This window comes from Bidens hawaiensis, unplaced genomic scaffold (assembly GCF_021521415.1).
Source record: "Bidens hawaiensis isolate Kalapana, Puna unplaced genomic scaffold, B.hawaiensis_p1.1 tig00011511_1, whole genome shotgun sequence".
Taxonomy (NCBI): domain Eukaryota; kingdom Viridiplantae; phylum Streptophyta; class Magnoliopsida; order Asterales; family Asteraceae; genus Bidens; species Bidens hawaiensis.
The window spans coordinates 74,145-98,035 of NW_027491902.1; the positions used below are offsets into that span (position 1 = coordinate 74,145).

Sequence of the window (23,891 nt, forward strand, 5' to 3'; positions counted from 1 at the left end):
ATGGCAATTCTACTAAACTCACCTCCTCCAATCACAAACCTCCCTATAAAACACCCCAAAAACCCCCAATTCCACCACCAATTCCCCACAAAACCCACCAAATTCCTTAAGGTTTCAGCCTCCACACAAACCGCATTAGCTTCTAAAGACTCCGTATTCACCTTACCCAACTGGCGATCCGGCAGACCCACCGATCCCAAAACCAAAGACTACCGAATCAACGACGCCTTTCTATACCTCGAGTACATGGTCTCCAAAGGCCACAAACCAGACGTCTACCACGCCACCCAGTTACTCTACGACTTGTGTAAATCCAAACGCCTTAGGAAAGCCACCAGGGTCATGGAAATGATACTCGACTCAGGCGGCGTGCCCGACGTTGCCTCCTATAACTTTCTAGTCAACCAGTTGTGTAAACGAGGCAACGTCGGCCACGCGATGCAGCTGGTCGAGAAGATGGAGGATCACGGGTACCCGACACACACGGTTACTTATAATTCGTTGGTTAGAGGGCTTTGTATGCTTGGGAACTTGAATCAGACGTTGCAGTTTGTTGATAAGTTGGTTGGGAAAGGTTTGGTGCCGAATGCGTTTACGTATTCGATAATATTGGAGGCGGCGTATAAGGAACGAGGGGCGGATGAAGCGGTTAGGCTTTTGAATGATATTGTTGCGAAAGGGGGCGAGCCGAATCTGGTGAGTTATAATGTTTTGTTGACGGGTTTTTGTAAGGAGAATAGAATAAACGAGGCGCTTTTGTTCTTTAGGGAGTTGCCGTCGAAAGGGTTTGCGCCGAATGTGGTGAGTTATAATATATTGTTGAGAAGCTTGTGTCGGGAAGGGCGGTGGGATGAAGCGAATGGGCTTTTGGCGGAAATGGTGGATAAACAGTTGTCGCCGTCTTTGGTTACGTATAATATATTGATAAGTTCTTTGGCTTTTCATGGTCGAACTGATAACGCGCTCAAGGTGCTTAATGAAATGACCAAGGGTGAGTTTAAACCGATTGCAGCAACTTATAACCCGATTATTGCACGGCTTTGTGAGGAAAAGAAAGTGGAAGAGGTAATGAAGTGTCTTGATTTGATGACGTATAGAGGTTGTAGTCCGAACGAGGGGACTTATAATGCGATTGCAGGGTTATGTAACAAGGGTATGGTGCAAGAAGCATTTTCGATTATTAATAGTTTAAGCAGTAAACAAAACTCGTCGAATCATGATTTTTATAAAAATGTGATATCGGGTTTGTGTAGAAAGGGGAATACTTTTCCTGCTTTTCAGCTTCTTTACGAGATGACAAGGTATGGCTTTACACCCGACTCGTATACTTACTCGTCTTTGATTAGAGGGTTGTGTTTGGAGGGTATGCTACATGAAGCAATGGAGGTTTTTGGGATCATTGAAGAGAGTTATTGTAGGGCGGATGTTGATAATTTGAACGCGTTAATACTTGGGCTTTGTAAGTCTCAGAGGACGGATTTGTCTTTGGAGATTTATGAGATGATGATTGAGAAAGAGTACATGCCTAACGAGACGACCTATACTATTATTGTTGAAGGGATTGCACATGAAAGTGAGAAGGAGCTTGCGGCTTTGGTTTTGAGAGAGTTGTATTCGAGGCAGGTGATTGGTAGGAGTACGGTGGATAGGCTTCTTATGCAGTATGATTTTGAGGATCTCACTGGGTAAATATACGCAAGGAAGTTGTAAGCTTTTTCGGGTCGGAATTCAGGTTGAAGGAATGCGGCTATTAAGATTATTGATGGAGGATTTGTTCTTTAAGTTATTGGTTTTTAGCAGGCTTTGAGGTATATGCTAAACTGGTAATGTTATTTTGTTGTTCATGCTAGATAAGTTCAGTTATAAGAGGTTTTAGTTGTTATGAAACAGTATGATCTCTATTGTATATCTTATATCTAAAATGCTAAAGTGATACTTTGAAAATGCAAGTTCGAATGTTTGATGGGTAGTTGGATAATGCAACCATATATGACGCATTACCCGTTTTCGACGCCATTGTATTAAATTCATTATTTTGTCCTCAATCTCAGTATAACCGTGAGAACATGTTATTGGAAAACTCATGAGACCCATCAATTTCCTACTAACAAATAAGATTAGGTCAAACGTACATTGAGGCTTTAAATCAAATGAGATTAGTTCAAATCTTTCAAGGAGGTTAAATGCAAAAAATCAGGAAATTGGATTTGCTTTCCCTTGTTTTTCTATTGGTTAAAGAAGTAAGTTTAATAAGAAAATAATCAGGGTAAGATAGCTTCAACTTAGATGGATCAAACTAATAAATCCTAAGGTAGCGATTGGTATGCAGGAATGACAGTAGGAATGGAATGATTCATTACGTTGGGAATAAAAAAAGTGATGTTTGGTTGCTTAATGGAATGAAATCATCTATTACACATGGAATCTTATTCCATCAAAACCATTCTTCCCGCCCCCCTTATTTTTTTTCATTCCATTCCTCCTTCACCCTACTTTCTCAACAACACTACCACCTAACAACCAGCACCACCACTACCATTAGCACCACCACCAACTCCGCCGACACCACCATAGCCGCCGCCACCACCATTTTCGTCGCCGGAGCTACCACCGTCGCCATTGTAGGAGTTTTTTTTGGTTAAAAAGTATTTTGAGATATTATTGTTTTTATTATTTATATTTTATTTCTATAATTTTTTTGGATACCAAACAATAAAATTAATAATTGATTTCATTCCTATAGGTTAACCAAACAAGACAAATGAATTGTAATGATCTATTTTATTTCTTTGTCCATTCTATTCCTTCTCCCATTCCATTCGCTCTTCATTCTATTAGTTCCAACCAAAACATACCCTAAGAAAACATCCAAGAAGTGGATGCTATATAAATGTAGCATCACTAAATAGACACCCATTTGATTTAAAGCCTCAACTTCATTTGATTTCAATGATTATGCTAATGATCTAAGGTCACAATGTTGCCTCTTGTAGAGGTATACTCCGGATTAGGGTCAGCATCTTGTTCCATATGGGTGAGCACGGTTCGGTTCGGTTCGATTTTTCGGTTTTTTTCGGTTTCGGTACGGTTATAATCGGTGTTTTTTTTGTGTGTGTAGACATTGCAAAAAAATTCCAAAATAATGAAAATGCATATTAGATTCAAAACACAAAAATAGGCATTTATGGAACCAAATGAATACAACTTTGCAACAGTACTAAAGTTTAAAATTCAACAAAGTTTTTAATAAAAAAACACTAAAATTTTAGTTCAATTCTTTATTCTTCACCTTATTCATCTTCAAAGTTTACTCCCAATCTTCATTATCTTCATAATCCTCATCACCATCAACGGTATATCCTTTTGGTGTTTTGTTTCCGGTCATAACATCTAAAAGAAACACATATAATTGTATTAATATTTAAGTAAAAACACATATCTGTTCGGTTCGGTTTTTTCGGTTTTTAAAAATGGAAAACCGAACCGAAACCAAAAATTCGGTTTTTCAAAAAAACAAAAAATTAACCGTCGGTTAATGCTTCGGTTTGGTTTTTCGGTTAATTCGGTTTCGGTTCGGTTAATTCGGTTTCCTGCTCACCCCTATAATGTTCCATGGATTAGCAGGTTCGACCTATTGAGTTTAAAGATGCTGTCAGTCATAAACATCTTTTCGTCTAAAGTTATTTTGAGCTTATTAATTTAGAGATCAGTTTTAACAAAAGAATACGACCTTGGACCCCTGGTAGCATCAAATGGTTTGAATACATTGCATCTTTCACCGAAAGAAAGACGCGCGAGTGGCCGAAGACCCAACCTCTCTCTCTATCGTGAAAATATATTACAAATAACTATCGTAAGACTACTGATATTGCCTTATGCTGTTAACATCCTTCCCTAAAGTCAACAAAATGAAAACTTCCAGCACTTTCAACTTAGTAACACGCAAGAAGGTATTAACACTAAAAAGTAGAAACCGTTAAAATTAAGTATGGCTGGAGTGTTATCTAATCTATCTTGATGACAAATGCAATTTAAGATCGAATTAGACGACTAGGACTCACTATCTTCATTGATGCACTTGCTATGTGCTAAGCCATTAAGAGGCTTATAAACCTCATAATGCGTGGACACAACAATTTTAAATTCATCAAAAGAAGAAAAGAATTAAACTCTTTGTAACCGAGTTCTAAAGTGCAATTTCTTGGTATTAAGTTTGTGGCTTTCCCGTTTGAGTAGTCGTTTAGTCTTGATTAAAATCAATGCAGATATACATGTTGCTTGGAAGTTATAGAATACAACGAAGTACTACCAATCAAACACTTTCATATAACTAAAGACACATCGTTGTGTAATTAAGGACATCTTTATTATTTTATTTTAATACCCATTTCTATAATTTATTAATCTGAAACGAATACAATGGTCAATGAAGTGACAAATAAATAGATAACAAGTTGCGCTACAACCCTCCTTATTTATAGCAAACCCGGTCCTACTAAAATTAAAGTTTTGGGTCTTTGGGGCCAAAGTATTACTATGCACGGCCCGCTAAATCATGTTCAGAAAGTCCAAGGCCTCCGTGGATAAGAAGCCAAATGTATCAAAGACAAAAGGGATAAACACGTATTGATTCTCTAAGCAAGCTTTCTCGTGTTTAACAACCTTGTCTGATTCCACCATCAGCGTATAGCCTGACCCGCAACAAACACATTGTCCCTAAGCCCAACAAGAAGGGACACTCCTGTAATGAGCACACAAGCGTGTTAAAAACGAACCAGGCATCATTTTTTTTTGAGATGAGTTGTTTTAATTACGATATTTTGTAGCAACGTTTTAAACAAAATTTTCTTGATAAGTAATAAGGAGCATGGTCAATTGGGCTTCAAATATTTAAGTGGGCTTTTATTTACTAATAATAATTCCGTTACCGTCTGTACGGCCTCAAATCCAAAAATGTCCGGCGAAGAGCGACCGTACGATTCCGGCGGCGAAGTTTCCAACGACCAAAGTTCCGCTGCCAATGAGCTACCACCGGAGGAGGAGGCGACCACCACCGGAACCGCCGTCGATGACAGTAATAGGCCATCTCAAATGGCGAAGGGCTTGTCTTACACCATATCAAGTATAATTAGGGATTTCGATACTCAAGCTCGTCACACTTCGGCAAGTCAACATCACCTTTCTTCCGCCATCGATCGTCTCACCAACGGTAACTGATCTTACGCCACTTTATTGCAATTAGGGCTTTCGATACTCGTTTACTTTTTAGGTTATTATTAATTAACATAATGATTTGTTAATTAGGTGTTTGGTCGGTTTAAGTCTCTTGTGAAGTTATGAATTAGTTGTTGGTTGAAATAATAAGAAATTGAAGCAACAAATAGGAATATAGATTCTTATGTAGGATTTGTTTTATAACGAAGTCAGTAGTAATGCAATAACCTAAAGTTCTAGCAGTTAAGTTCATCAGTATATCATCTCAAGTTGGCAGATCTGGCCTCGAGCACTGTGTTTTCGAGTTTAGTAAACCGAAGAAAAGAATGGAAAGAGAGTTAAGGACGGAAAAGAAAGGCAGTGGAAGAGAAAGATTTAGTTAACTACCGAGTTCCAAGGAAATGGAAAGAAAAGTTAAGATTTTATTTTTTAAAATCCTTCTTTCAAAATCTCTTCAATTTTTGAATGAAGGAAATAAGCACACGTTTTCTTTCATCTCTCTTCTTTTCTCTCGATTTCTTTTCTTAAAAAAACTACGGAACACGTTTTTTCCTAACATCCTTTCTTACAACATAGATGTGGAGTTGTACTAAGTATTTCACTCACTTCATTGTATTAGCAAGAATATATTGTTAGACCTCATAAATCTCCACCTTTGTGCGTTTTGCAACACGTGGCATCCCAATCAGCAATGGGGCATTTTTGCTAAAAGTGGTGTAGTGGTAAAATGCCCCATAACCCCCTTTCAGTGATTACACAATTATTGCTTTTTTAATATAAATAAAAATATAAATGTGAAGTCATAAAACCTTGATTGGCCAAACTCTCCCCCACCTGGTGTTTTGTAGGAAACTCTCCAAGCCAAAACTCAGCCCAAAACACCCCTGGGGGCGCTGGCGTTTTGGGGGGGGGGGGTTTGGTGAGGGACAGCGACCACTATGCATGGTCTTAGGGTTTAATGCTATATCATTACTATGGTTAGAAAATAATTTTTGATTAGGTTTCCTTTGTAAGTGTTGTTATTGTACTTTCATAAACAGTTTATTAATAATACACAATACCTTACGACATTTTCATTATTGTATAAAAAAAAATAGTAAACTTCTAGCTTTATGAAAGATGGACTAGTATTTTTAAGTTCAAGTGTGTTGGCAAGCTTAAAAAGGTTATAGTCTCGTCAATTCTGAACAAAAATTAGCTTCATTGATTGTGTGGCGTGCTGTTCTGATATGAGGTTTATGGTGTCTTGAATGTGTGCTGGTCTATGAAATATTTGATTACATTGCAGCCGTGATTGTGCAGAGTTGGATCAGCTTCTAGCAGATGCACCATCACCTTTCATTATGCAGCATGCTGCAAAAATATCTGGTGTTAGAAAACGAGTATCGTCTCTAAATTCAGTTTTGAAGTCCATACAAAGGCGTGTTGACAATATAGACAGATTGGTCTCTGCTGGTTTGCCTATTGGTATGTAAAGAGCACATTCAATTGCTTATTGTTTACATGGATTTGCATATGCATATGCATTTTGCTGCATATATATTTACATCATCATTTGAATTTCAATTTATTTAGTAGATGAGGTAGCAAGTGGAAGTCCTGCAGAATACTGATGGTTCTTTGTATTGAAGATTTTAGAGGTAATTAATATAACTTCTGATGGTTCTTTGTATTAAAGATTTTAGAGGTAATTAATATAACTTCTCATCTTGATGTGTGATCTGTGGAAAGGTGTAAATGACATTTATATTGATTTCTTACTTAGGTCAAATGCAGAAAAGTAAAAGTGTAAAACCATGTTGTGGGGTAATTCATAATATAACTTTTAATATATTTATCATGGGCTTTTTCCACAGTAACATGCTATGCACTAATTTATGATTCTAGCAACCAACTACCAAAATTACATAGAATAGTAAAACTTTCAGTAAAAGTTGTGTTTGTTTTTGGCTGGCAACTGAATGCCTTGAGAGCCTATACTTCTATAGTATTATCTTAACTGCTTAACTGGATTATAAGTAGAGAACTGTATTAGTAAGGACACATATATGTAAGGACGCCTTCATCACAAAACTAGTTTAAGGAGAGAACTGTGCAAGTACTTGCACATTGTGCATGTCAGATATGGTGAGAGAGAGAACCAGTTCTGTATAACAATTAGAACAAAAGGTACAAGTTTCAATGTGGTTCTCATAGTTCTCTACTTAAATTTTGTATTGTATTGGCCGTTCTCTCTCTTTCATGCATACACGCGCGCGCAGCGCACAAACACAAGGAGTGCCTTAGCTATAGAGCTGTGCATGTAAGCTTGTAAACAAATCGAACACAAACAATTAACCGAACGGGGTTTTCATATTCTTGTTTGTTCGTAAGAAAATTAACGGGCTTATGCTTGTTCATTAAGATATAAATGAACGGTTCATAAACGTAAACGATCATAGCTGAAAATAGATGAACAGGCATTACACGGCTAAAGCCAATTAAAAAGTAAATGCGAACGTGTGTTGGGCCTAAAAAATTATTAAAAGTTAAAATTAGACTAATCACTAAACTACAATGGGCCGAAAAATTTTAATGAATATATTAATAAACTAGGATAATAACCCGTGTTACACACGGGTGGAAAACATATCAAGAAACAATATAAAATGTAAAAAACATATCCAGTCAACACAAATATTTGACATAAGTTTTTTACCAGCAGATATTACAAAAGATGTTAAACTATGTCTATAACATAAAAAGAAAATACTTTATAAATAAATAATTCAGTAAATAAGGAATAATATAACATAAATGAACCATTATACTTGAAAAAAAAAACACATTAGTAACAGATTTTGTAATATTATTTGAAAACTAAGCTTACAAATACATACCAGGTTTAAACTTATATTTTCACCCGTATAGAGTTTTCGTTCAAAAACATTTTGAAACAAAAAATGTCGGTTATAGATGAGGCGAAGAATCTGGATACAAACGATGGGGAGCGTTATGATTTTTGAATGAAGCATGTGCCTTTTAAGAAGAAACGATGAACAACCTAGTAAATTTAATAAGTTTTTTAATTCTAACAATAATTAGAATAATTAATATCATAATTACATTAATAAGTTACAAAAATATAAAAGTCAATACCATTGATTAAAATTTTATTGTGAATATGGGTAATAGATTTATGGAAGGTTGATGACATGGAATCCTATGTAGACAACTTAGGTGAAGGACATGTGGACAAAATTGTGTTGCTATAATATATTAGTTAGATTTTAAGTAACAAACATATTAAAAATCATATCGATTAACCGATAATTTAAAAAAAATCTTACCTTTAAACCCTAAATAGATAAAAACATAAATCGATTAATAGGAATAGATTAAATATCAAATCTATTAATCCTTAGTATAAAAAATCATGTAGTTAAACCCTAAATCCAATAATTGTGAATAAAGTTGATGTTGTAATTCACAAAAATCGATTAAACACAAAAATACAAATCATACCTGATAATTGCAAACGATGAACATATTTGATGTTGTTTGGATTATGAAACCGATAAATCATGAAGAACCGGTTATAGATGAGGCGAAGAATCTGGTTACAAACGATGGGGAGTGTTATGATTTTTGAATGAAGCATGTGCATTTTAAAGAATAAACGATGAACAATTTAAACCTAGTAAATTTAATAAGTTTTACAATTCTAACAATAATTAGAATAATTAATATCATAATGACATTAATAAGTTACAAAAATATAAAAGTCAATACCATTGATTAAAATTTTATTGTGAATATGTGGAAAATAGATTTATGGAAGGTTGATGACATGAAAGCCTATGTGGACAACTTAGGTGAAGGACATGTGGACAAAATTGTTTTGCTTTAATATATTAGTTAGATTAGATGTAAACAAACGAAATAAATGGAAATTAATGACAACTTAATTTAGATTAGCAAACGTTCATGAACATAAATGAGTGAACGAGACGGAGACGTGTGTTTTTGTTTGTTCGTTTTAACTAAAAAAACAAAAGTTTTTGTTCATGTTATTTCATTTACTAAATAAACGCACTTCCCGCCGAACTGTTCATGAACCAGCTCCTGACGTTTCACTGAGCGTTTGGTTCGTTTACATGCCTACATGCATGTCGTATACAGAGGGAGGGAGGGATAACCGCTTTATGTTGCATGATCATAACAGTAAGTTGAAGTGCTTATGCAATTCTTGTAGTTCTCTTCTTAAAATAGGTTTCATAAGATAAATAACATCAAGACTACAACAATTTAAAGATAGGTTTCATGAGACTAATATAGGTCCCTTGTAATGCCAATCAGGTATTTCTGTTTTGGATTTGTTTTGTAAGCAATTGTACAGTCACTTGCAAAAGATTTGATTGTTTGCCCTTTTTGGTTGCAGGAATGTTCACAAACGTTTGGATACCGATTGAGCCAGAGCTGATAACTTGGTGCGGTTTAGTTTAACGGGTGACAAGATGAAAGGGAAATGTGGATTCTGTAATGCGTCAAAACGGGTCAAGCAGGTCAGGACATAAGTTTTTAGGTCAAAATATGTCGGGTTGGGTTGACATGTAAACTCTTTTATGTCAGTTTTAATGAAATTCTTACCAAGAACCACATTGTTTTTAAAAATGGAACGGTTTGCATTCTTTCTATGTTAGTGCATACACAAGTACATATTGTAAAGAGTAAATTACGCTCTTGGTCCTTGTAGTTTGGAATGTTTAACACATTTAGTCTAAAAATACTTCTTTAACATATCACGCCTTGAGGCTTAAATTCTAATTAATTATAATAAATTGGGATATGCGACATTTAACACGAAATTATATTAGACGTAATTTTTCATGATTTCTGAATATGCTGTAACCACGTGTTTTTTCATTTATGTCTCGATATGTAAAAGTGAGCCACCGTAACAAACCGAACATGCATAGATGTCTTTTTGGTCGTATTTTGGCTTTAGTTTTGGGTATTCTCTTTCAGTTGCTATAGCATGTGCCGTATCGTACTTGTATCATAACAAACTGAACTTATATTGACCAAATTTCCATTGCGTCTCCACCACAACGCGTAGAATGAATTCCACGGTTTGATTGTTTTAGGAACTAGTAATGCGAGTGCTTAATGCTGCTTATTATTATTATTGTTATTGTTCTTACAAGCTTCATCCGTTATAGTTTCAAGAATATCTTCAAGAATCCAGCATCTCTATTATCCTAGCACTTTTGGTACTAAAATTGTTTTTGTTCGAACATGATGAAAATAATTGGGTGGATCTACACGTGAAACCAATAATTTTAATGATTTACACAGACAGTATCTCGTACTTATTTGTTATATACGTATGACATTTGCCAGCATGATGTGTAAACTGGGAGGAGATGGTAACATTTTCAAGATGTTTAGCGTGATGTTCTTTCTACCAATATTTTAAAACCGATACCTACCAACCGATTAAACCGGTTGTACCGGATTTTCGTAATACAGCCGATATTTAGAGTCTGGTATTTTTAAGCGTTTTGCTAGAATATCGTACCGCCGGTTTTTAAAAAAAATACCGGTTTAAACCAGCAAACTGGTTTTAAATCCAACAGGTTTTAAGATTTTTTGCGGCTCATATTTTATTAAAAATGACTTTATAATATAGCGGATAAATATGAAACGACTAAACACGGCAAACGATAATTCGTTGATAAACCAATTTTGTATAATGCAAATCTAATGTTGGTTTATTTACATCTTTTATTACTGAGCTAATTCCGTATACAAAGTAGAAACTTTCTATCCGACTCGACAATTGTTTATGTGTGGTATTTGGTTCAAGTGTAATGTTTATTAATGTACTTTTGGGTTATTTTTTGAGTTGAAATTGTATGTATATATAATCTAATCAATCCGGTTGAACCTCCTGGTACATTCCGGTTCAACCGGTTATACCGTTTTCGAACTAAATCCGGTACGAGTAAAATATCGGTTTTTAAAACATTGTTTCTACGTTTTTTCTTTTAGTTAAAAAGAATAATTTTAATGATTTACAATTTTATGATGGTGACTAATTTTGTTTTGTGTGAAAGTTATATAAATAGTGGCACTCGTTTATTGCATTTTGGGTTTGAACTGTTAATGAACAGTAGTGCGATAGTGTATGATGCTGAATTTGTCATTTTATTTCCTTTGACTGCTTTCGTTACATTTTTCCTTTGCAATTGACTTTTACTATAACCTCATTAGTTATATTTTTGTACACAAATTATCCACATATTATGGGTAACGGAGAAAACATCTCTATTTTTTCCTTGAGGAATATTTAGAATTACCACTGCTTAGCTTTCAATTCGTCTCTGACCATCAAGTGAAATATGAATAATCCATCATCTTCTCTTTGAAAGAAGGGGCATTACAATTTACCGTCAATATATTACTAACAAGACCGGTTATCTAATCCTCTGTTTAGGTTTAGTTAGGCCCGGCTCCGAGAAAACAAAAAAATTTTTGGGCCGAAGACGAAAAATTTTTTTGGACCTTAAATAATATAAATATTTTGTTGGATTTAACAATTTAATTTTAATATGGGCTTAATTGGTTATAATTTAGGTTGTGTAAAAACTTTGTATAAAAATAGTATTTAACATATCTCAACTGAGGCTAGATACCATAACCTTTTGGTTGTGAGTAATACCTCTTTGCCACTATATCAAGCTAATGTTTATGCAAGTGAGTTTAAACACTAAATATACATATTGTTTTAATAAAAATACATATAATTAAAAAAAAACGGGCCTAGCGGGGTGTCAGGCCTGTGGCTTTCGACCACCCAACCCCCTCCCCCCCCTATGGGCCGGCCCTGGGTTTAGTAGTTGGATCTGTCTTAAAAGTTACATAAAGATATAATTAAAGTTATAACTTCAAATTTAAACTAATACAATTCATACCGGTGTTTAACCCGGTGTGTTTCGCGGAGACATTTGGGATATGTTTATATGCCGTCGTGTTATGGCTGCGCATTCGGTTTGTAGGAGTTAAGTTCATTAAAATACTAACACTAAATTAAATAAATAGTATGTCAACGCAAGAAATGGTGGCAACGTTCGTGCAACTTATAATAATAAAAAACCACCATAATAAGTAGGTCGTAACGGTAACGACACTGATTTTACCGCATGTATTGCACGGAGATTTCGGTTAGTATTGGCTAAGCTTGTTACAGTACCAAACTAAACCTAAAAAATATATTCGTCAAATTAACATATTTAAAATAAATTTAAAAACCCAAAAAAATAGCGGCACTCGTATAAAGCATTATAAAAAAACTTAACATATCTAAAACAATGTTTATTCACTCCGATAAAGCCAGGAGTTGGTAAAGTCTAATCGTTGCAGCCACGAGTCGACTCATATTTGTTCGGTACCAATTACGTTCGTAATGGTACCATTATAAAACCCAAAAAATAAATTCTTCGAATTAACATATAAAAAGATTAATATATAAATAAATTAAATATTTAAAATGACTAATCGGTCGTTAAAACTCGAGAATAGAAACCCAGACGCTGGTAAAACAGTAGCGGGTAAAACCGAGCATTACGATGGCGAGCCGACACGAATTTTTTAGCATTCATTACGTTCGTTACGGTATAAACAGCGCCGGTAAAACCAATTGTTAAAACGCAAAAAATAGTTCGTCAAAATAATTTGTAAAAAAGAAAATATTTAAAATGCTGCTTATTCGGTCGGTAAAGCTCAAGCGTTTTCGTCCCTAAGCATTGCGATAGCGACATCACTAATCACAATGGTTCAAGGTAAGGGCAATTGCGGATAAACTTGAAGAGACCAATCTTAACGGTAGAATCTTATGGTACTGAAGGGTTTATGAAAGGAACGCCTTCTTCCCTAATACACCGCTCATGTGGATGGGGGGTTTTACAGCCCTTGAACACTGCCCCCCCACCCCAGTCATGCATGAGGGGACCATCTTGACGACCCTTATATTCACCCCTCATCCTTTTTGGCCATTGCCAAACCCCCTCCCCCCCAATGGTTACTTTTTTCGGAAAAAGATAAATTATTTTTATTATAAATACAAACTAACTGACCCATTTCAACCAAAAAAACAAAGGTAAGGGAACGAGACCGTATTCAACCGACGATCCGAAACTGAATTTTATAAAGGATGTGCAACGTCCTCGTTTCAATACATGAATAAATAAATGTTTCGAGTTTTAAGTAGTTACTGTATCGTTGGGCGTTATTTAATTAATTAAATAATATTTAGATAGTGGATAAGGTTAAGGAGGATTAATGGACTTAAGAATGATTTGGGCCTAAAAGCTTTTGGGCTTAGCCTATTTAAACCCCTAAAACCCTAATTTTATTATATCCTCATCATTCCATTATCATTCCCTTATCATTGTACACACACCCATACACAACAAAACCCCTGGACACCAAATATTTCCAATTCATATATCCTAGATCTAGTTCAATCTCACCAAAAGGTAAACAATTTATAGTTATTTTCATTTCATTTCATTTCACTGTCATGATATTAATAACGATTAAACCGAGTCAACCGACATAAGCGAGCTAAGATAAACACGTTTTCATCAATCTAACAATAAATAAACAATAATAATAATTGTTTGACATGACCCAAATGATGATAATATGTTCACACGGGTCCAGTGAAACCCGGATCTCGACAGTTGGCCGGAGAAGGAGACCCGAATCCAAGTGCTCGGCCAAGTCTAGCGCCTGAACTCAACTCTGAGCTATAATAAGCCTCGTGTCCGAACCCCTGTAAAATCGAACCCAAACCTGCCCCTTTCCGACCACCGATGAACACTCAAAACAGAAGTAGGTTCGTCAGAAAACCCCTTTCGTGCGAAGTTAGAAGCTTCGCATCCCGTGTGAAATTCCGGCCAAGCGAAGCGAACTCCGGCGATGCGAACCCACCGATGCTAAATCAAAACTTCGTGCGAAATCAGAACCCCGTGCGAAGCGAAGAACCCATGCGAAAAACCTATGCGAAATCCCGTGCGAAACCCTTGGTTTGCGAAGCGAATCGTAGGGAACCCTTGTGCTTTCGTGCCATGGTGGTGGTCGTCGGAGTTATGGGCTGGCAGCGGCGGCGTGGTGGATGTGAATGGCCGGATATGGAGGGAAAGTGGCGGCGACGGGAGGCTGCCGTGGGTTAAAGAAGAAGAAGAAGGAAAGTGGAAGGGGGTCGGGTAGGGTTAAGTTAGATGGTGGGGGGGGGGGGGGGGATTGGGGAAGTATTTATATAATAATAATATTAATAATAATAATAATAATAATAATAATAATAATAAAAGTACTTGTAAAAGAAAGATGGCAAGAAAGTAAACGAGACCCGAGACCCTACTCGTCTAACAATGTAACATCTAGGAAAAACTCATATTTATTTTGGACTAAAGTTGTCAACTTTGAAAGTTGAAGGATTAAAAATATCCTCAAGATAAGTCATGGAAAAATGAAATGAGAAAAAAATTAAGTGTTCTTATGTTAAGGAAATAAGAAAATTTCATCCCACGTGGAAAGATGGAAGAAAAGGGAAACATTCCCATGGGTATAAATAAGGAATGAAATTTTCGTCTCACATGGAAACAAACAAAGAAATGGAAGCTCTTTATAAGGAAGCAGTTTTCATAGAAATGTTTTAATATGGCTAATCACTCTCCATAGTCCTAGCGGAGGGTGCGAAGCACTCGACGCGCACGAACTCCGACAGGACTTGGGCGATGGGCGTAATGTGGCGTGTTGATGGCGCACTTTGCACTTCGCACGCTCGCATCGCCGCGAGCCGCATAAGAGCCGCTTTAGTATTTTTGGAAAACGGAAGTATGATCAAGAAGTGTCAAGTTATCAAAGACGAGGGACTAAAAATGGAAATATGAGTTTTGGAACCAATCGCGCTATGCGATGAGCCCAAACTCAAGACCATCGCGCTACGCGATGGCCTACGATGACGCAACAACACGTATCGCGACCAGGGGACACGTGGCAGACGCTAGAGCTAAGTCAGCAGCCACGCGTCAATCCGCCTGACATCGCGCTACGCGATGCCCTAAGCTAGGGGGCTGTCGTGCTACGCGATGGTACCCAAACTCGGCTATAAAAGAGGAGGCTCACGACATTCCTATCTCACACCTCAAACACACACTTTCACACATAGTTAGCCTCGGTTTGCGTGCCGACCTCGTGGAACATGCCAAGCTCCGAAGCTCTGATGGTTTAAGCAGTAATACGTGATATAGAGTAGAAGTGTCGCTCGATCAGTCATAGGCTGTTAACTCCAAATACCCGCGTGAGGTAGGGGTTCTGATTAAGTTATTGTTTTATTATTATTATTATTATTATTATTATTATTATAATAGCTTAGACCATAGTCGGGGGTATAGCCCGAACCTTGATCACTGATAAATATAATATAACTTTTCATAAGCAAAGGTTATAGTCAACTTATTGTTTCTTTATGATTAAGAAAAGCAATCATTTACATACAAAGGGTATAGTTAAAATAGTATTTCTTAATGATTAAGAAACATACTATTCATTCACACAGGTCAAAGTTAAAGTTATGTTTCTTCTTGAAGAAGAAACCTGATATAAATGTTTCTTTCTGAAGAAGAAACTTGATATATAATTGATAAACAAACAAAAGGACTAAGGGTCCACGTGTTTAGTTCAAACAAATGATTTATCAAGGTTATAGCTATACTAAACAGACTACGGGGTCTGAAGCTAGATTGTAGATCTAGATATTTATATAAATGTTATTCTCGTGCTATAGGTCCGAGATAACAATCAATCAATCAACCTGAAAGCTGAAAACGGAAACAAGAATCAGTAACAGAAACTGATTTACAAACAGGGGTCAGTAACAGAAACTGATCAATATACAGGAATCAGTGTCAGAAACTGATTACAATCATAAAAGGTGAATACGCCCTAAACTTTTACAACTCTTTTAGAGTGTGAACTGTTTGCATAGGATTTACGAATCCTTAAAACTTTGTGTTACAATAATAAGAAACGGGCATGCTCAGATTAAGAGTATACATGTGTCTGGATCCATACATACATGGTGACTCGGAGTTTCCCCGAGGCCATGCATATCATCAAACATGCCTCTGGTAGTCTACGGGACTGATCAGAGAAATGAAATTGTGTATATGATTAATTGTACATGTACTTAGGGTAATTGTAACCCAATTGAGTTGGGTGCCTAATGAGTATTGTCAGAAAGGTATTATTATTGTTTATGCAATGGTATTATTGAGTTAGCGTCATTCACCGGCTGTGTGCTGACGTATTTTTCCCCCACATTTTAGGGAAAAATGTAAAGAATAGAACTGACAGGCAAGACTGATAGAAGATTGGAGACATAGTCATTAGAGGTGATCTGATGGCTCAGATATTTTATTCAGAATATTATAAAGAATGATACTAAAAAAAAAGATATGCATTTAAATTATCAAACGAGTATTCAATTCCCGAGTTTTAATATAATAATATTTTATCTGAAAAGACTTCCGTTGATATTTTGTTATACAATATCTAACGGGTATTCTAACCTAACATTTTATAAATGAATATTATATTTTAAAGACTTTGGCTAATAACCCGTAACTCTAATATATTTTCAAAATAGATACCAACTAACGGGTGTCGCACCTAGGCCCTAAGTCGGGGTGTGACAAACAACCCGTGACCTGCCTCAAGTAAATGAATATAAGATGAAAATGAGCCAAACACACAAACCCGAACCCACTTAAGAACATTAACTCATAAACATTTGGGAACGTGCGTTAATAATAATGAAGTGAATATAATATATATATATATATAATAGCAATAAATAAGGTTAAGTATGTTAAATTCATACAAACCATTCAAGAAGGTTGCATGTCGGCTCGGTTAACCTAAAAGTTAACTCCGTTAATTTTATAAAATAAGTAAAGGACTAAATATAGAGATTTAATACGTGTGTATTATTAACAGTTAGTCGGGCACAGTTAAAGAAAGGAATTACTATTAACGGTGAACGCAACAGGATCCAGGTGAGTTCTAACCCCTTCTATGTGTTATGTTTTTGGGGCTGTGTGCATACTACGATGTGTGTAGATTTATACACTTAACTTAAATGGTAAGTGTATGTTAGATTTATGTATGAGTATGAATGTGAATGATATGGATTGTTTAACTAGTATGCACGTAGCTGTTATATTAGTTATGAATAAAGGAAGTAGAAAGAAAATGTAACGAAGGTAGAATGGTATGGTATGTTAGAGCGCACCGGGCCTAATAATAACCGAGGTATGTAGGGCACTGGACCCTTATAATATCCAAGGTAAGTAGGGACTGGACTCTAAGGATATCCAAGGTATGTAGGACATCGGATCCTTATTAATTCCGAGGTATGTAGGGTCTGGACCCTTATAATATCCAAGGTAAGTGAGGACCGGATCTTTATAGTATCCGAGGTATGTGGTTAAAAAGAAGTATGAATGTATGAATGTAAGTATGTATGTATGATTGAATGATAGACGAACAGATAAGTATTAATACGTATCTTCGGACACGTATTAGTAAGTAAGTGAATATAATGTATGTTAATTAACTAGAACTCACTCAGCGTAGCTGACTTTTAGTATGCACGCAGGTAGGTAGAATGAGACAAGTTGCTTGATGAGGACACGTGGAAATAGGAGGAAGACTGGCATCGTTATGAAGAAGACACCTGTGTCATTTATGTTTTATGTTTAAGACTTATGTTACGTTATTTCAAGGCAAGATGTTTATGTTATGTATGAATGAACGACTTTTACTTCCGCGAAATGATTTAATTAACTCTGATTTTACGAATTATGTGAAAGAGTAAATCCAACCAGTGTGAAAGTAGGGCACTCGGGACGGGGGCCTTACAGGTTGGTATCAGAGCATAAGTTCGAGAGAAAAAGCATCCTACATGGTTAGACTTGAACAGAGAATGGGACGAATAGAAGAAAGAAAGAAGATGCCAGTCAGAGAATGCCATGTGTCACTCAAGCAAGCTTAATACGTAAATTTCCTTACGTATAACGTAGGGATAAGTAAAAGGTTTATATGAATTGTTTAAGATAGAATTGCTTGCTTATGTTTGAAATGTTTAACTGTTTAACTGCTTTAAGTAGAACCGAGCACAAGTAGACTCACGAAAGGAAGTGTAAAGGATACAGAGAGTAACGTGAGCAGCTAATCCCAGCTGGCCACTGTGATTACCTGCAGCCTTACTATCCTTGTACTAAATAGTTTCCTCATGTGATGATGTTTGTGTTTTTCCTTTCGAATTTAAATGGCTGGTACTAAGACTGCTGAACAAGGAGGACGCAAGGGACGTCGTGGTAGGCCACGTGTTACCCGAGTACCCCCCGAGGAACCAATCATCAAGACTGAGGAAGAAAGGAGCATAACTGAGAGAGAAGAAGAGTATAAGCTAGATCCTGCTATTCAAGCTGCGATTACTCAAGCTGTTGCTGCTGCAGTGAAGAATCTCCAATCGGACAAGTCTACTGAAAGCCGTACTAAGACCGTTGAGGAGTTTGGGGAGGGTAGTAAGGAGGATACTGAGACTGAGGATGAGGCATCAAGCGAAGCTCCTCTTGTGAATGTTAATGATGGTAAGAGAGGCCGAGGTGGTTGCAACTACTAAACCTTCAAAGGTTGTGACCCACCTAAGCTAACCGGTACTGGTGACGCAATTGCTACTCTTCAGTGGATAACCGCCATGGATAAGGTTATCCGCATTAGCGAGTGCCGTCCCAACCAAGCTGTGGGCTTCGTTACCCAATCATTTGTGGATGAAGCTATGTTTTGGTGGGAAATTGTTGAACAAAGAAAGTCTGCTGCTGAGATTAAGGCTATGAGGTGGGATGATCTGAGGAAGATGGTAATGAGGAAGTTCTATGCTGATACTGAGGTCGAGAAACCGGAGATGAAGTTTTTGAACTTGAAGGCGGGGAAGATGACACACCGCGAGTATACTATTGAGTTTAACCGTATGTCGAGACTGGTGCCCGAGATGGTGAACAATGAAGCCAAGAGAATCAAGTGTTACATCAAAGGACTTCCACTGAACGCTCGCACACTGGTCAAGGCGAATAGACCTACTACTTTTGATTTCGCGGTTGAACTGGCGGAAATGGTTTATGATGACTTGGCGGTGGATGACATTATGGTGGAAGTGAAGGAAGATAAGAAGTGGGATAATCATGGAAAAAGGCACGGTACTCAATTGTGGAACCCGAGAGACATGAAACAAAAGGTGTGGGAAAGAAAGCAGTGCAAGACTTGTGGGAAAATTCATGGTGGTGAATGTAAGTGGAGTGCTGGTACTGATGTGTGTCATAAATGCGAGAAGCCCCATGGAGGAGAGCACAAACTTGGGTCAAATGTCTATTTTAAGTGCGGGAAGGCGGGGCATTATGCTCATGAATGTAACGCAAAACCCACCTGCTACAAATGTGGGAAGACAAGTCATATGGCTCGAGAATGCACTGAGGGTGAAAATGGAGGTAGTAGGAAGAAAGAGGTTGAGAAGAACAGGCCAAAGACAAGGGCTTACATGCTGACCCAGGAACAAGCCAAACAGATTCCCGATGTTGTGACAGGTACATTTCTCGTAAACGGTATTTCTGCTTCTGTTTTGTTCGATTTAGGTGCTAATAGAAGTTTCGTAGATGTAACATTCTGTAAGATAACTAAAATGAAATGTAGTCGCGTGCCTAAAACATTTATGGTAGAAACGGCTAGTGATACCTCTGTTAGGATAATGAGAATGGTTAAGGACGGTAAGATAGAGTTAGAGGTACGCGAGTTCCCTGTTACTCTTTATGTAATGACCTTAGGAGGGTTCGACGTGGTTTTGGGAATGGATTGGCTGTCTGAGTTTGAGGCTCAGATAGTGTGTAAGAGTAGGTTAATAAGGTTAAAGTCCTTGGATGGTGGTACAGTGACGGTTTATGGTGATAAGGAAAGTAAGGGGCTTAACGTCATTTCGATGATAAAAGCCGATAAGATGTTAAGGAGAGGGTGCGGTGCCTACCTGGCGTATGTTGTCGACACTTCGGCGGAGGCAAAGGAAGTGAAAGATGTTCTAATAGTGTGCGACTATCCCGAAGTGTTCCCTGAAGACCTTCCGGGGTTGCCACCGGAACGAGAGGTAGAGTTTCAAATTGAGTTAGTACCAGGAGCACAACCCGTCGCGAAAGTACCGTACCGACTGGTGCCGCCCGAGATGAAAGAATTGATGTCCCAACTGCAAGAACTCCTCGACAAAGATTTAATACGACCGAGTGTCTCCCCGTGGGTCGCGCCGGTGTTGTTCGTGAAGAAGAAAGACGAAAGCATGATAATGTGTATAGATTATCGTGAGCTGAATAAGCTTACAGTGAAGAACAGATATCCGTTGCCACGGATTGACAACTTGTTCGATCAATTGCAAGGTGCCAGCTGGTTCTCGCGGATAGACCTTTGATTAGGCTATCGTCAGTTGAAGGTGAAAGAGGCAGACATTCCTAAAACAGCGTTTCGGACGCGGTATGGACACTACGAGTCCCTCGTGATGTCGTTCGGTCTAACGAATGCTCCCGTGGCATTCATGGACATGATGAATAGGGTATGTCGGCCAATGCTAGACAAGGCGATTATCGTTTTTTAGATGATATACCGACTTATTCGAAAAGCGAGTCTGATCATGCTAAGCATCTGAAAGAAGTATTGGAAGTCTTGAAAGAAGAGAAACTATACGCCAAGTTCTCGAAATGCGCGTTCTGGTTGCGGGAAGTGCAGTTTCTTGGTCACATAATCAATCCTGAGGGGATTACTGTGGATCCAGCGAAGATTGAGGCGATAAAGAATTGGAAGACACCGGAAAATCCGACTGAGATACGCAGTTTCTTAGGGTTGGCCAACTATTATCCGAGATTCATTCAAGGTTTCTCCAAGATAGCCGCACCGTTGACTAGTATAGCCCGTAAGACTGTAGTATTCAGTTGGGGTAAGTTCCAGGAAGAGGCGTTTGAAGAATTAAAGAAGAGGCTCACGCAAGCTCCGATTCTTGTTTTACCCCGATGGTAACGAGGATTTGGTCGTTTATGCTGACGCTTCATATCAAGGGTTAGGTTGCGTGTTGATGCAACGAGGAAAGGTCATAGCTTATGCGTCTAGACAATTGAAGGTTCACGAATGCACGTACCTGACGCATGACTTAGAGTTAGCAACTGTGGTACATGTTCTTAAGATTTGGTGACACTACTTGTATGGTACTAAGTGTACAATCTATACGGTTCACAAGAGTTTGAAGTACTTCTTCGAGCAGAAAGAGTTGAATATGAGACAAAGAAGGTGGCTAGATGTCACACCCGGCCCTGAGCGGCGGAAACAGCCGGGCGCGCGCGAGTGGGGATTGATAATTAAGCACGGGCCATTGCAAACATTCAAAGATTTTCATTGCGTAAGAAATGTTTAATACATTACATTGTTTAAAAGTTACATAAAAACATCCAAGTATAAAACTGAAGATTTCCTCGCCATATCCCCTTGCGCGGCGGGTAACCGTGCGCATCGAGGGGATAAAACCAAAATCTTCCAAAAAGCTTGTTTTAGATGTTCAGCGTGTGGTGCTCTAAGTGTGACTCCATGCGCTACCTAGTTATTTCCTGAAAGACACGTAAAAACATTTGAATCAGTATAAACTGAGTGAGTTCACAAGTTTTAGTAACTTGATAAATCGTATTGCATCATAATCATTCTGAAACATAATTCTGTTAGCCTCATTAAAACACATGCTTGGTAAAACATAGCTCTATCAATATATTCTGGTAAAAATCGTTCCGCGGGTTACGCGCGAACATTTCTGGGAACTGTGCTCGTCTATGCAAAGTGGCGCTGCCACTACGAGCTAAAACAATGTAATATCGTCCCGCGGGTTACGCGCGGACACTTCTGAAAAACCGTGCTCGTCTATGCAAAGTGGCGCTGCCACTACGAGCTAAAATAACATATTACCGTCCCGCGGGTTACGCGCGGACGTTGTGCCGGAAAACAAGGCGCTCGTCCATGCAAAGTGGTGCGACCCCTACGAGTGGGTGGATCAAACCAGCAGTCCCTACCCTTAGAGTTCCAATGGTAAAGTGATCACTTACTCGAGTTCTAGCGCACATACATCGAAAACCTTAGATAACCATTCGCATTGCTCATCATGAAACATAACTTAAACACAAAATCGCTTGCATAGCTTGTAAGTATACCATGATAAATCATTATTTAAGTACGTGTCCCTCGCCCCGAAAACAGTTTAAAAACAGTGAAAACAGTGAAAATAGGGGCTGTGAGACTCACCTGTGGTTCTTGTTATGGAATTAATCGAGATTCGGGTTTTCTTGGTGTTGGCCTCGGAATCGAAGGTCTAGAATACGATTAAATAACAAATATGTATATTAAGATCAAGATATATGGGTCGGAAAGTAGATCTCAAGGTTATAATCTCGGCTTACCTTGTAACAGGAACGGAATTGAAAATCAAAATAGATGCTTGGGAGATGATTCAGGGCAGATTTGCAGTTTTAAGAGAGAAGTTTGAAGTGTGTTGAGTGATAATTTTAGGTTACATATTTATAGGCAAATTCAATGGAACACAATCCCTTGATTTAGGGGATTGTAATCTTTTCATATCTAGGTGTGATGATGATAAAGTATGGAAAGTATTATTATTTATTCAAAAGTGGAGGAGTGGGTGAAAGATTCTGATTTTTGCAGGACATGCAGGTCTGTGGTTGGTGAAAGTAGGGTGGCTGATAGTTGACTGTTCATGCTACAGTGTGCTTTTGCCAGTGCACAGTAAAAAGTAGAAATTTTCTGAAACACGTTACTGTTTTCTTTTGGGCGGGAACAATTTCCGTAAATCTGAACATTTTGACTAAGTGTTCTGCGCGTATAACTTGGTGCGCATAGCTTTCTGCGTGTAGAACATTTCTTTGCTGCGGGTAGGTGCGTAACCTTCTCGCAGTTAGGGACATTTGAGTTTCATTTGTAGATTCTCCAGGTGGTCTTGGTATTTCAACATAGTGATCAGTCATGTTGAAGTCAATTCCATCCTGGAGCTTCAGACAAACTAGCTCTCAATGTTCCCGCCATGCGGGGAGGTTAGTTCCCTTCCGCACGCGCATAAACGATTTAGGGTGCACCCGCCTTAGCATCATGCGTGACGGTCAACCCATTAGACAACGTTAAGTTACATGAAAACATAAAGCCAAAACATTCACGCATGGCGCATATAACATATGCCCACGCTGGTTCTTAACATGGTGCGCTCGCGCATGGCGCATATAACATGCACGCGCTGACTAACATGGCGCGCTCGCGCAGGGCAAACAAATGCCCGCGCTGATTCTAACATATGCTCGCGCCGGGCGCACATAATGTGCCCGCGCTGATTCTTAACATAGCGCGCTCGCGCAGGGCGCACATAACAAATGCACGCGCTGACTAACATGGCGCGCATAATATTTACAATCACCTAATTATTAGGTTGATTACTTAGTTTAAGGGATTGGGGAATTTACCGGGTGTCACATTCTCCCCTCGTTAAACGA

General features: G+C 38.0%; 2 protein-coding genes across 2 annotated transcripts; both read left to right on the plus strand.

Moving 5' to 3' along the window:
* LOC143538222 (uncharacterized) lies at positions 1–1,958 on the plus strand. The gene has a single exon (XM_077031827.1). The coding sequence runs from the start codon at positions 1–3 to the stop codon at positions 1,687–1,689; it is 1,689 nt and encodes a 562-aa protein (XP_076887942.1). The 3' UTR covers positions 1,690–1,958.
* A 2,995-nt stretch (positions 1,959–4,953) lies between these two features.
* LOC143538223 (uncharacterized) lies at positions 4,954–6,849 on the plus strand. Its single transcript, XM_077031828.1, has 3 exons — positions 4,954–5,209; positions 6,517–6,681; positions 6,793–6,849. Exons 1-3 carry the CDS (start codon positions 4,954–4,956, stop codon positions 6,825–6,827), a joined length of 456 nt encoding a protein of 151 aa, XP_076887943.1. The 3' UTR covers positions 6,828–6,849.
* Positions 6,850–23,891: the final 17,042 nt, after the last annotated feature.

What these genes read in the sequence shown, in the direction of transcription:
- LOC143538222 (XM_077031827.1), top strand. Translation starts at nt 1, where the DNA reads ATGGCAATTCTACTAAACTCACCTCCTCCAATCACAAACCTCCCTATA.
- LOC143538223 (XM_077031828.1), top strand. Translation starts at nt 4,954, where the DNA reads ATGTCCGGCGAAGAGCGACCGTACGATTCCGGCGGCGAAGTTTCCAAC. An exon ending in CATCGATCGTCTCACCAACG is followed by an intron (nt 5,210 to 6,516) that starts GTAACTGATCTT and finishes GTGATTGTGCAG; the next exon opens with AGTTGGATCAGCTTCTAGCA. An exon ending in CTCTGCTGGTTTGCCTATTG is followed by an intron (nt 6,682 to 6,792) that starts GTATGTAAAGAG and finishes TTTATTTAGTAG; the next exon opens with ATGAGGTAGCAAGTGGAAGT.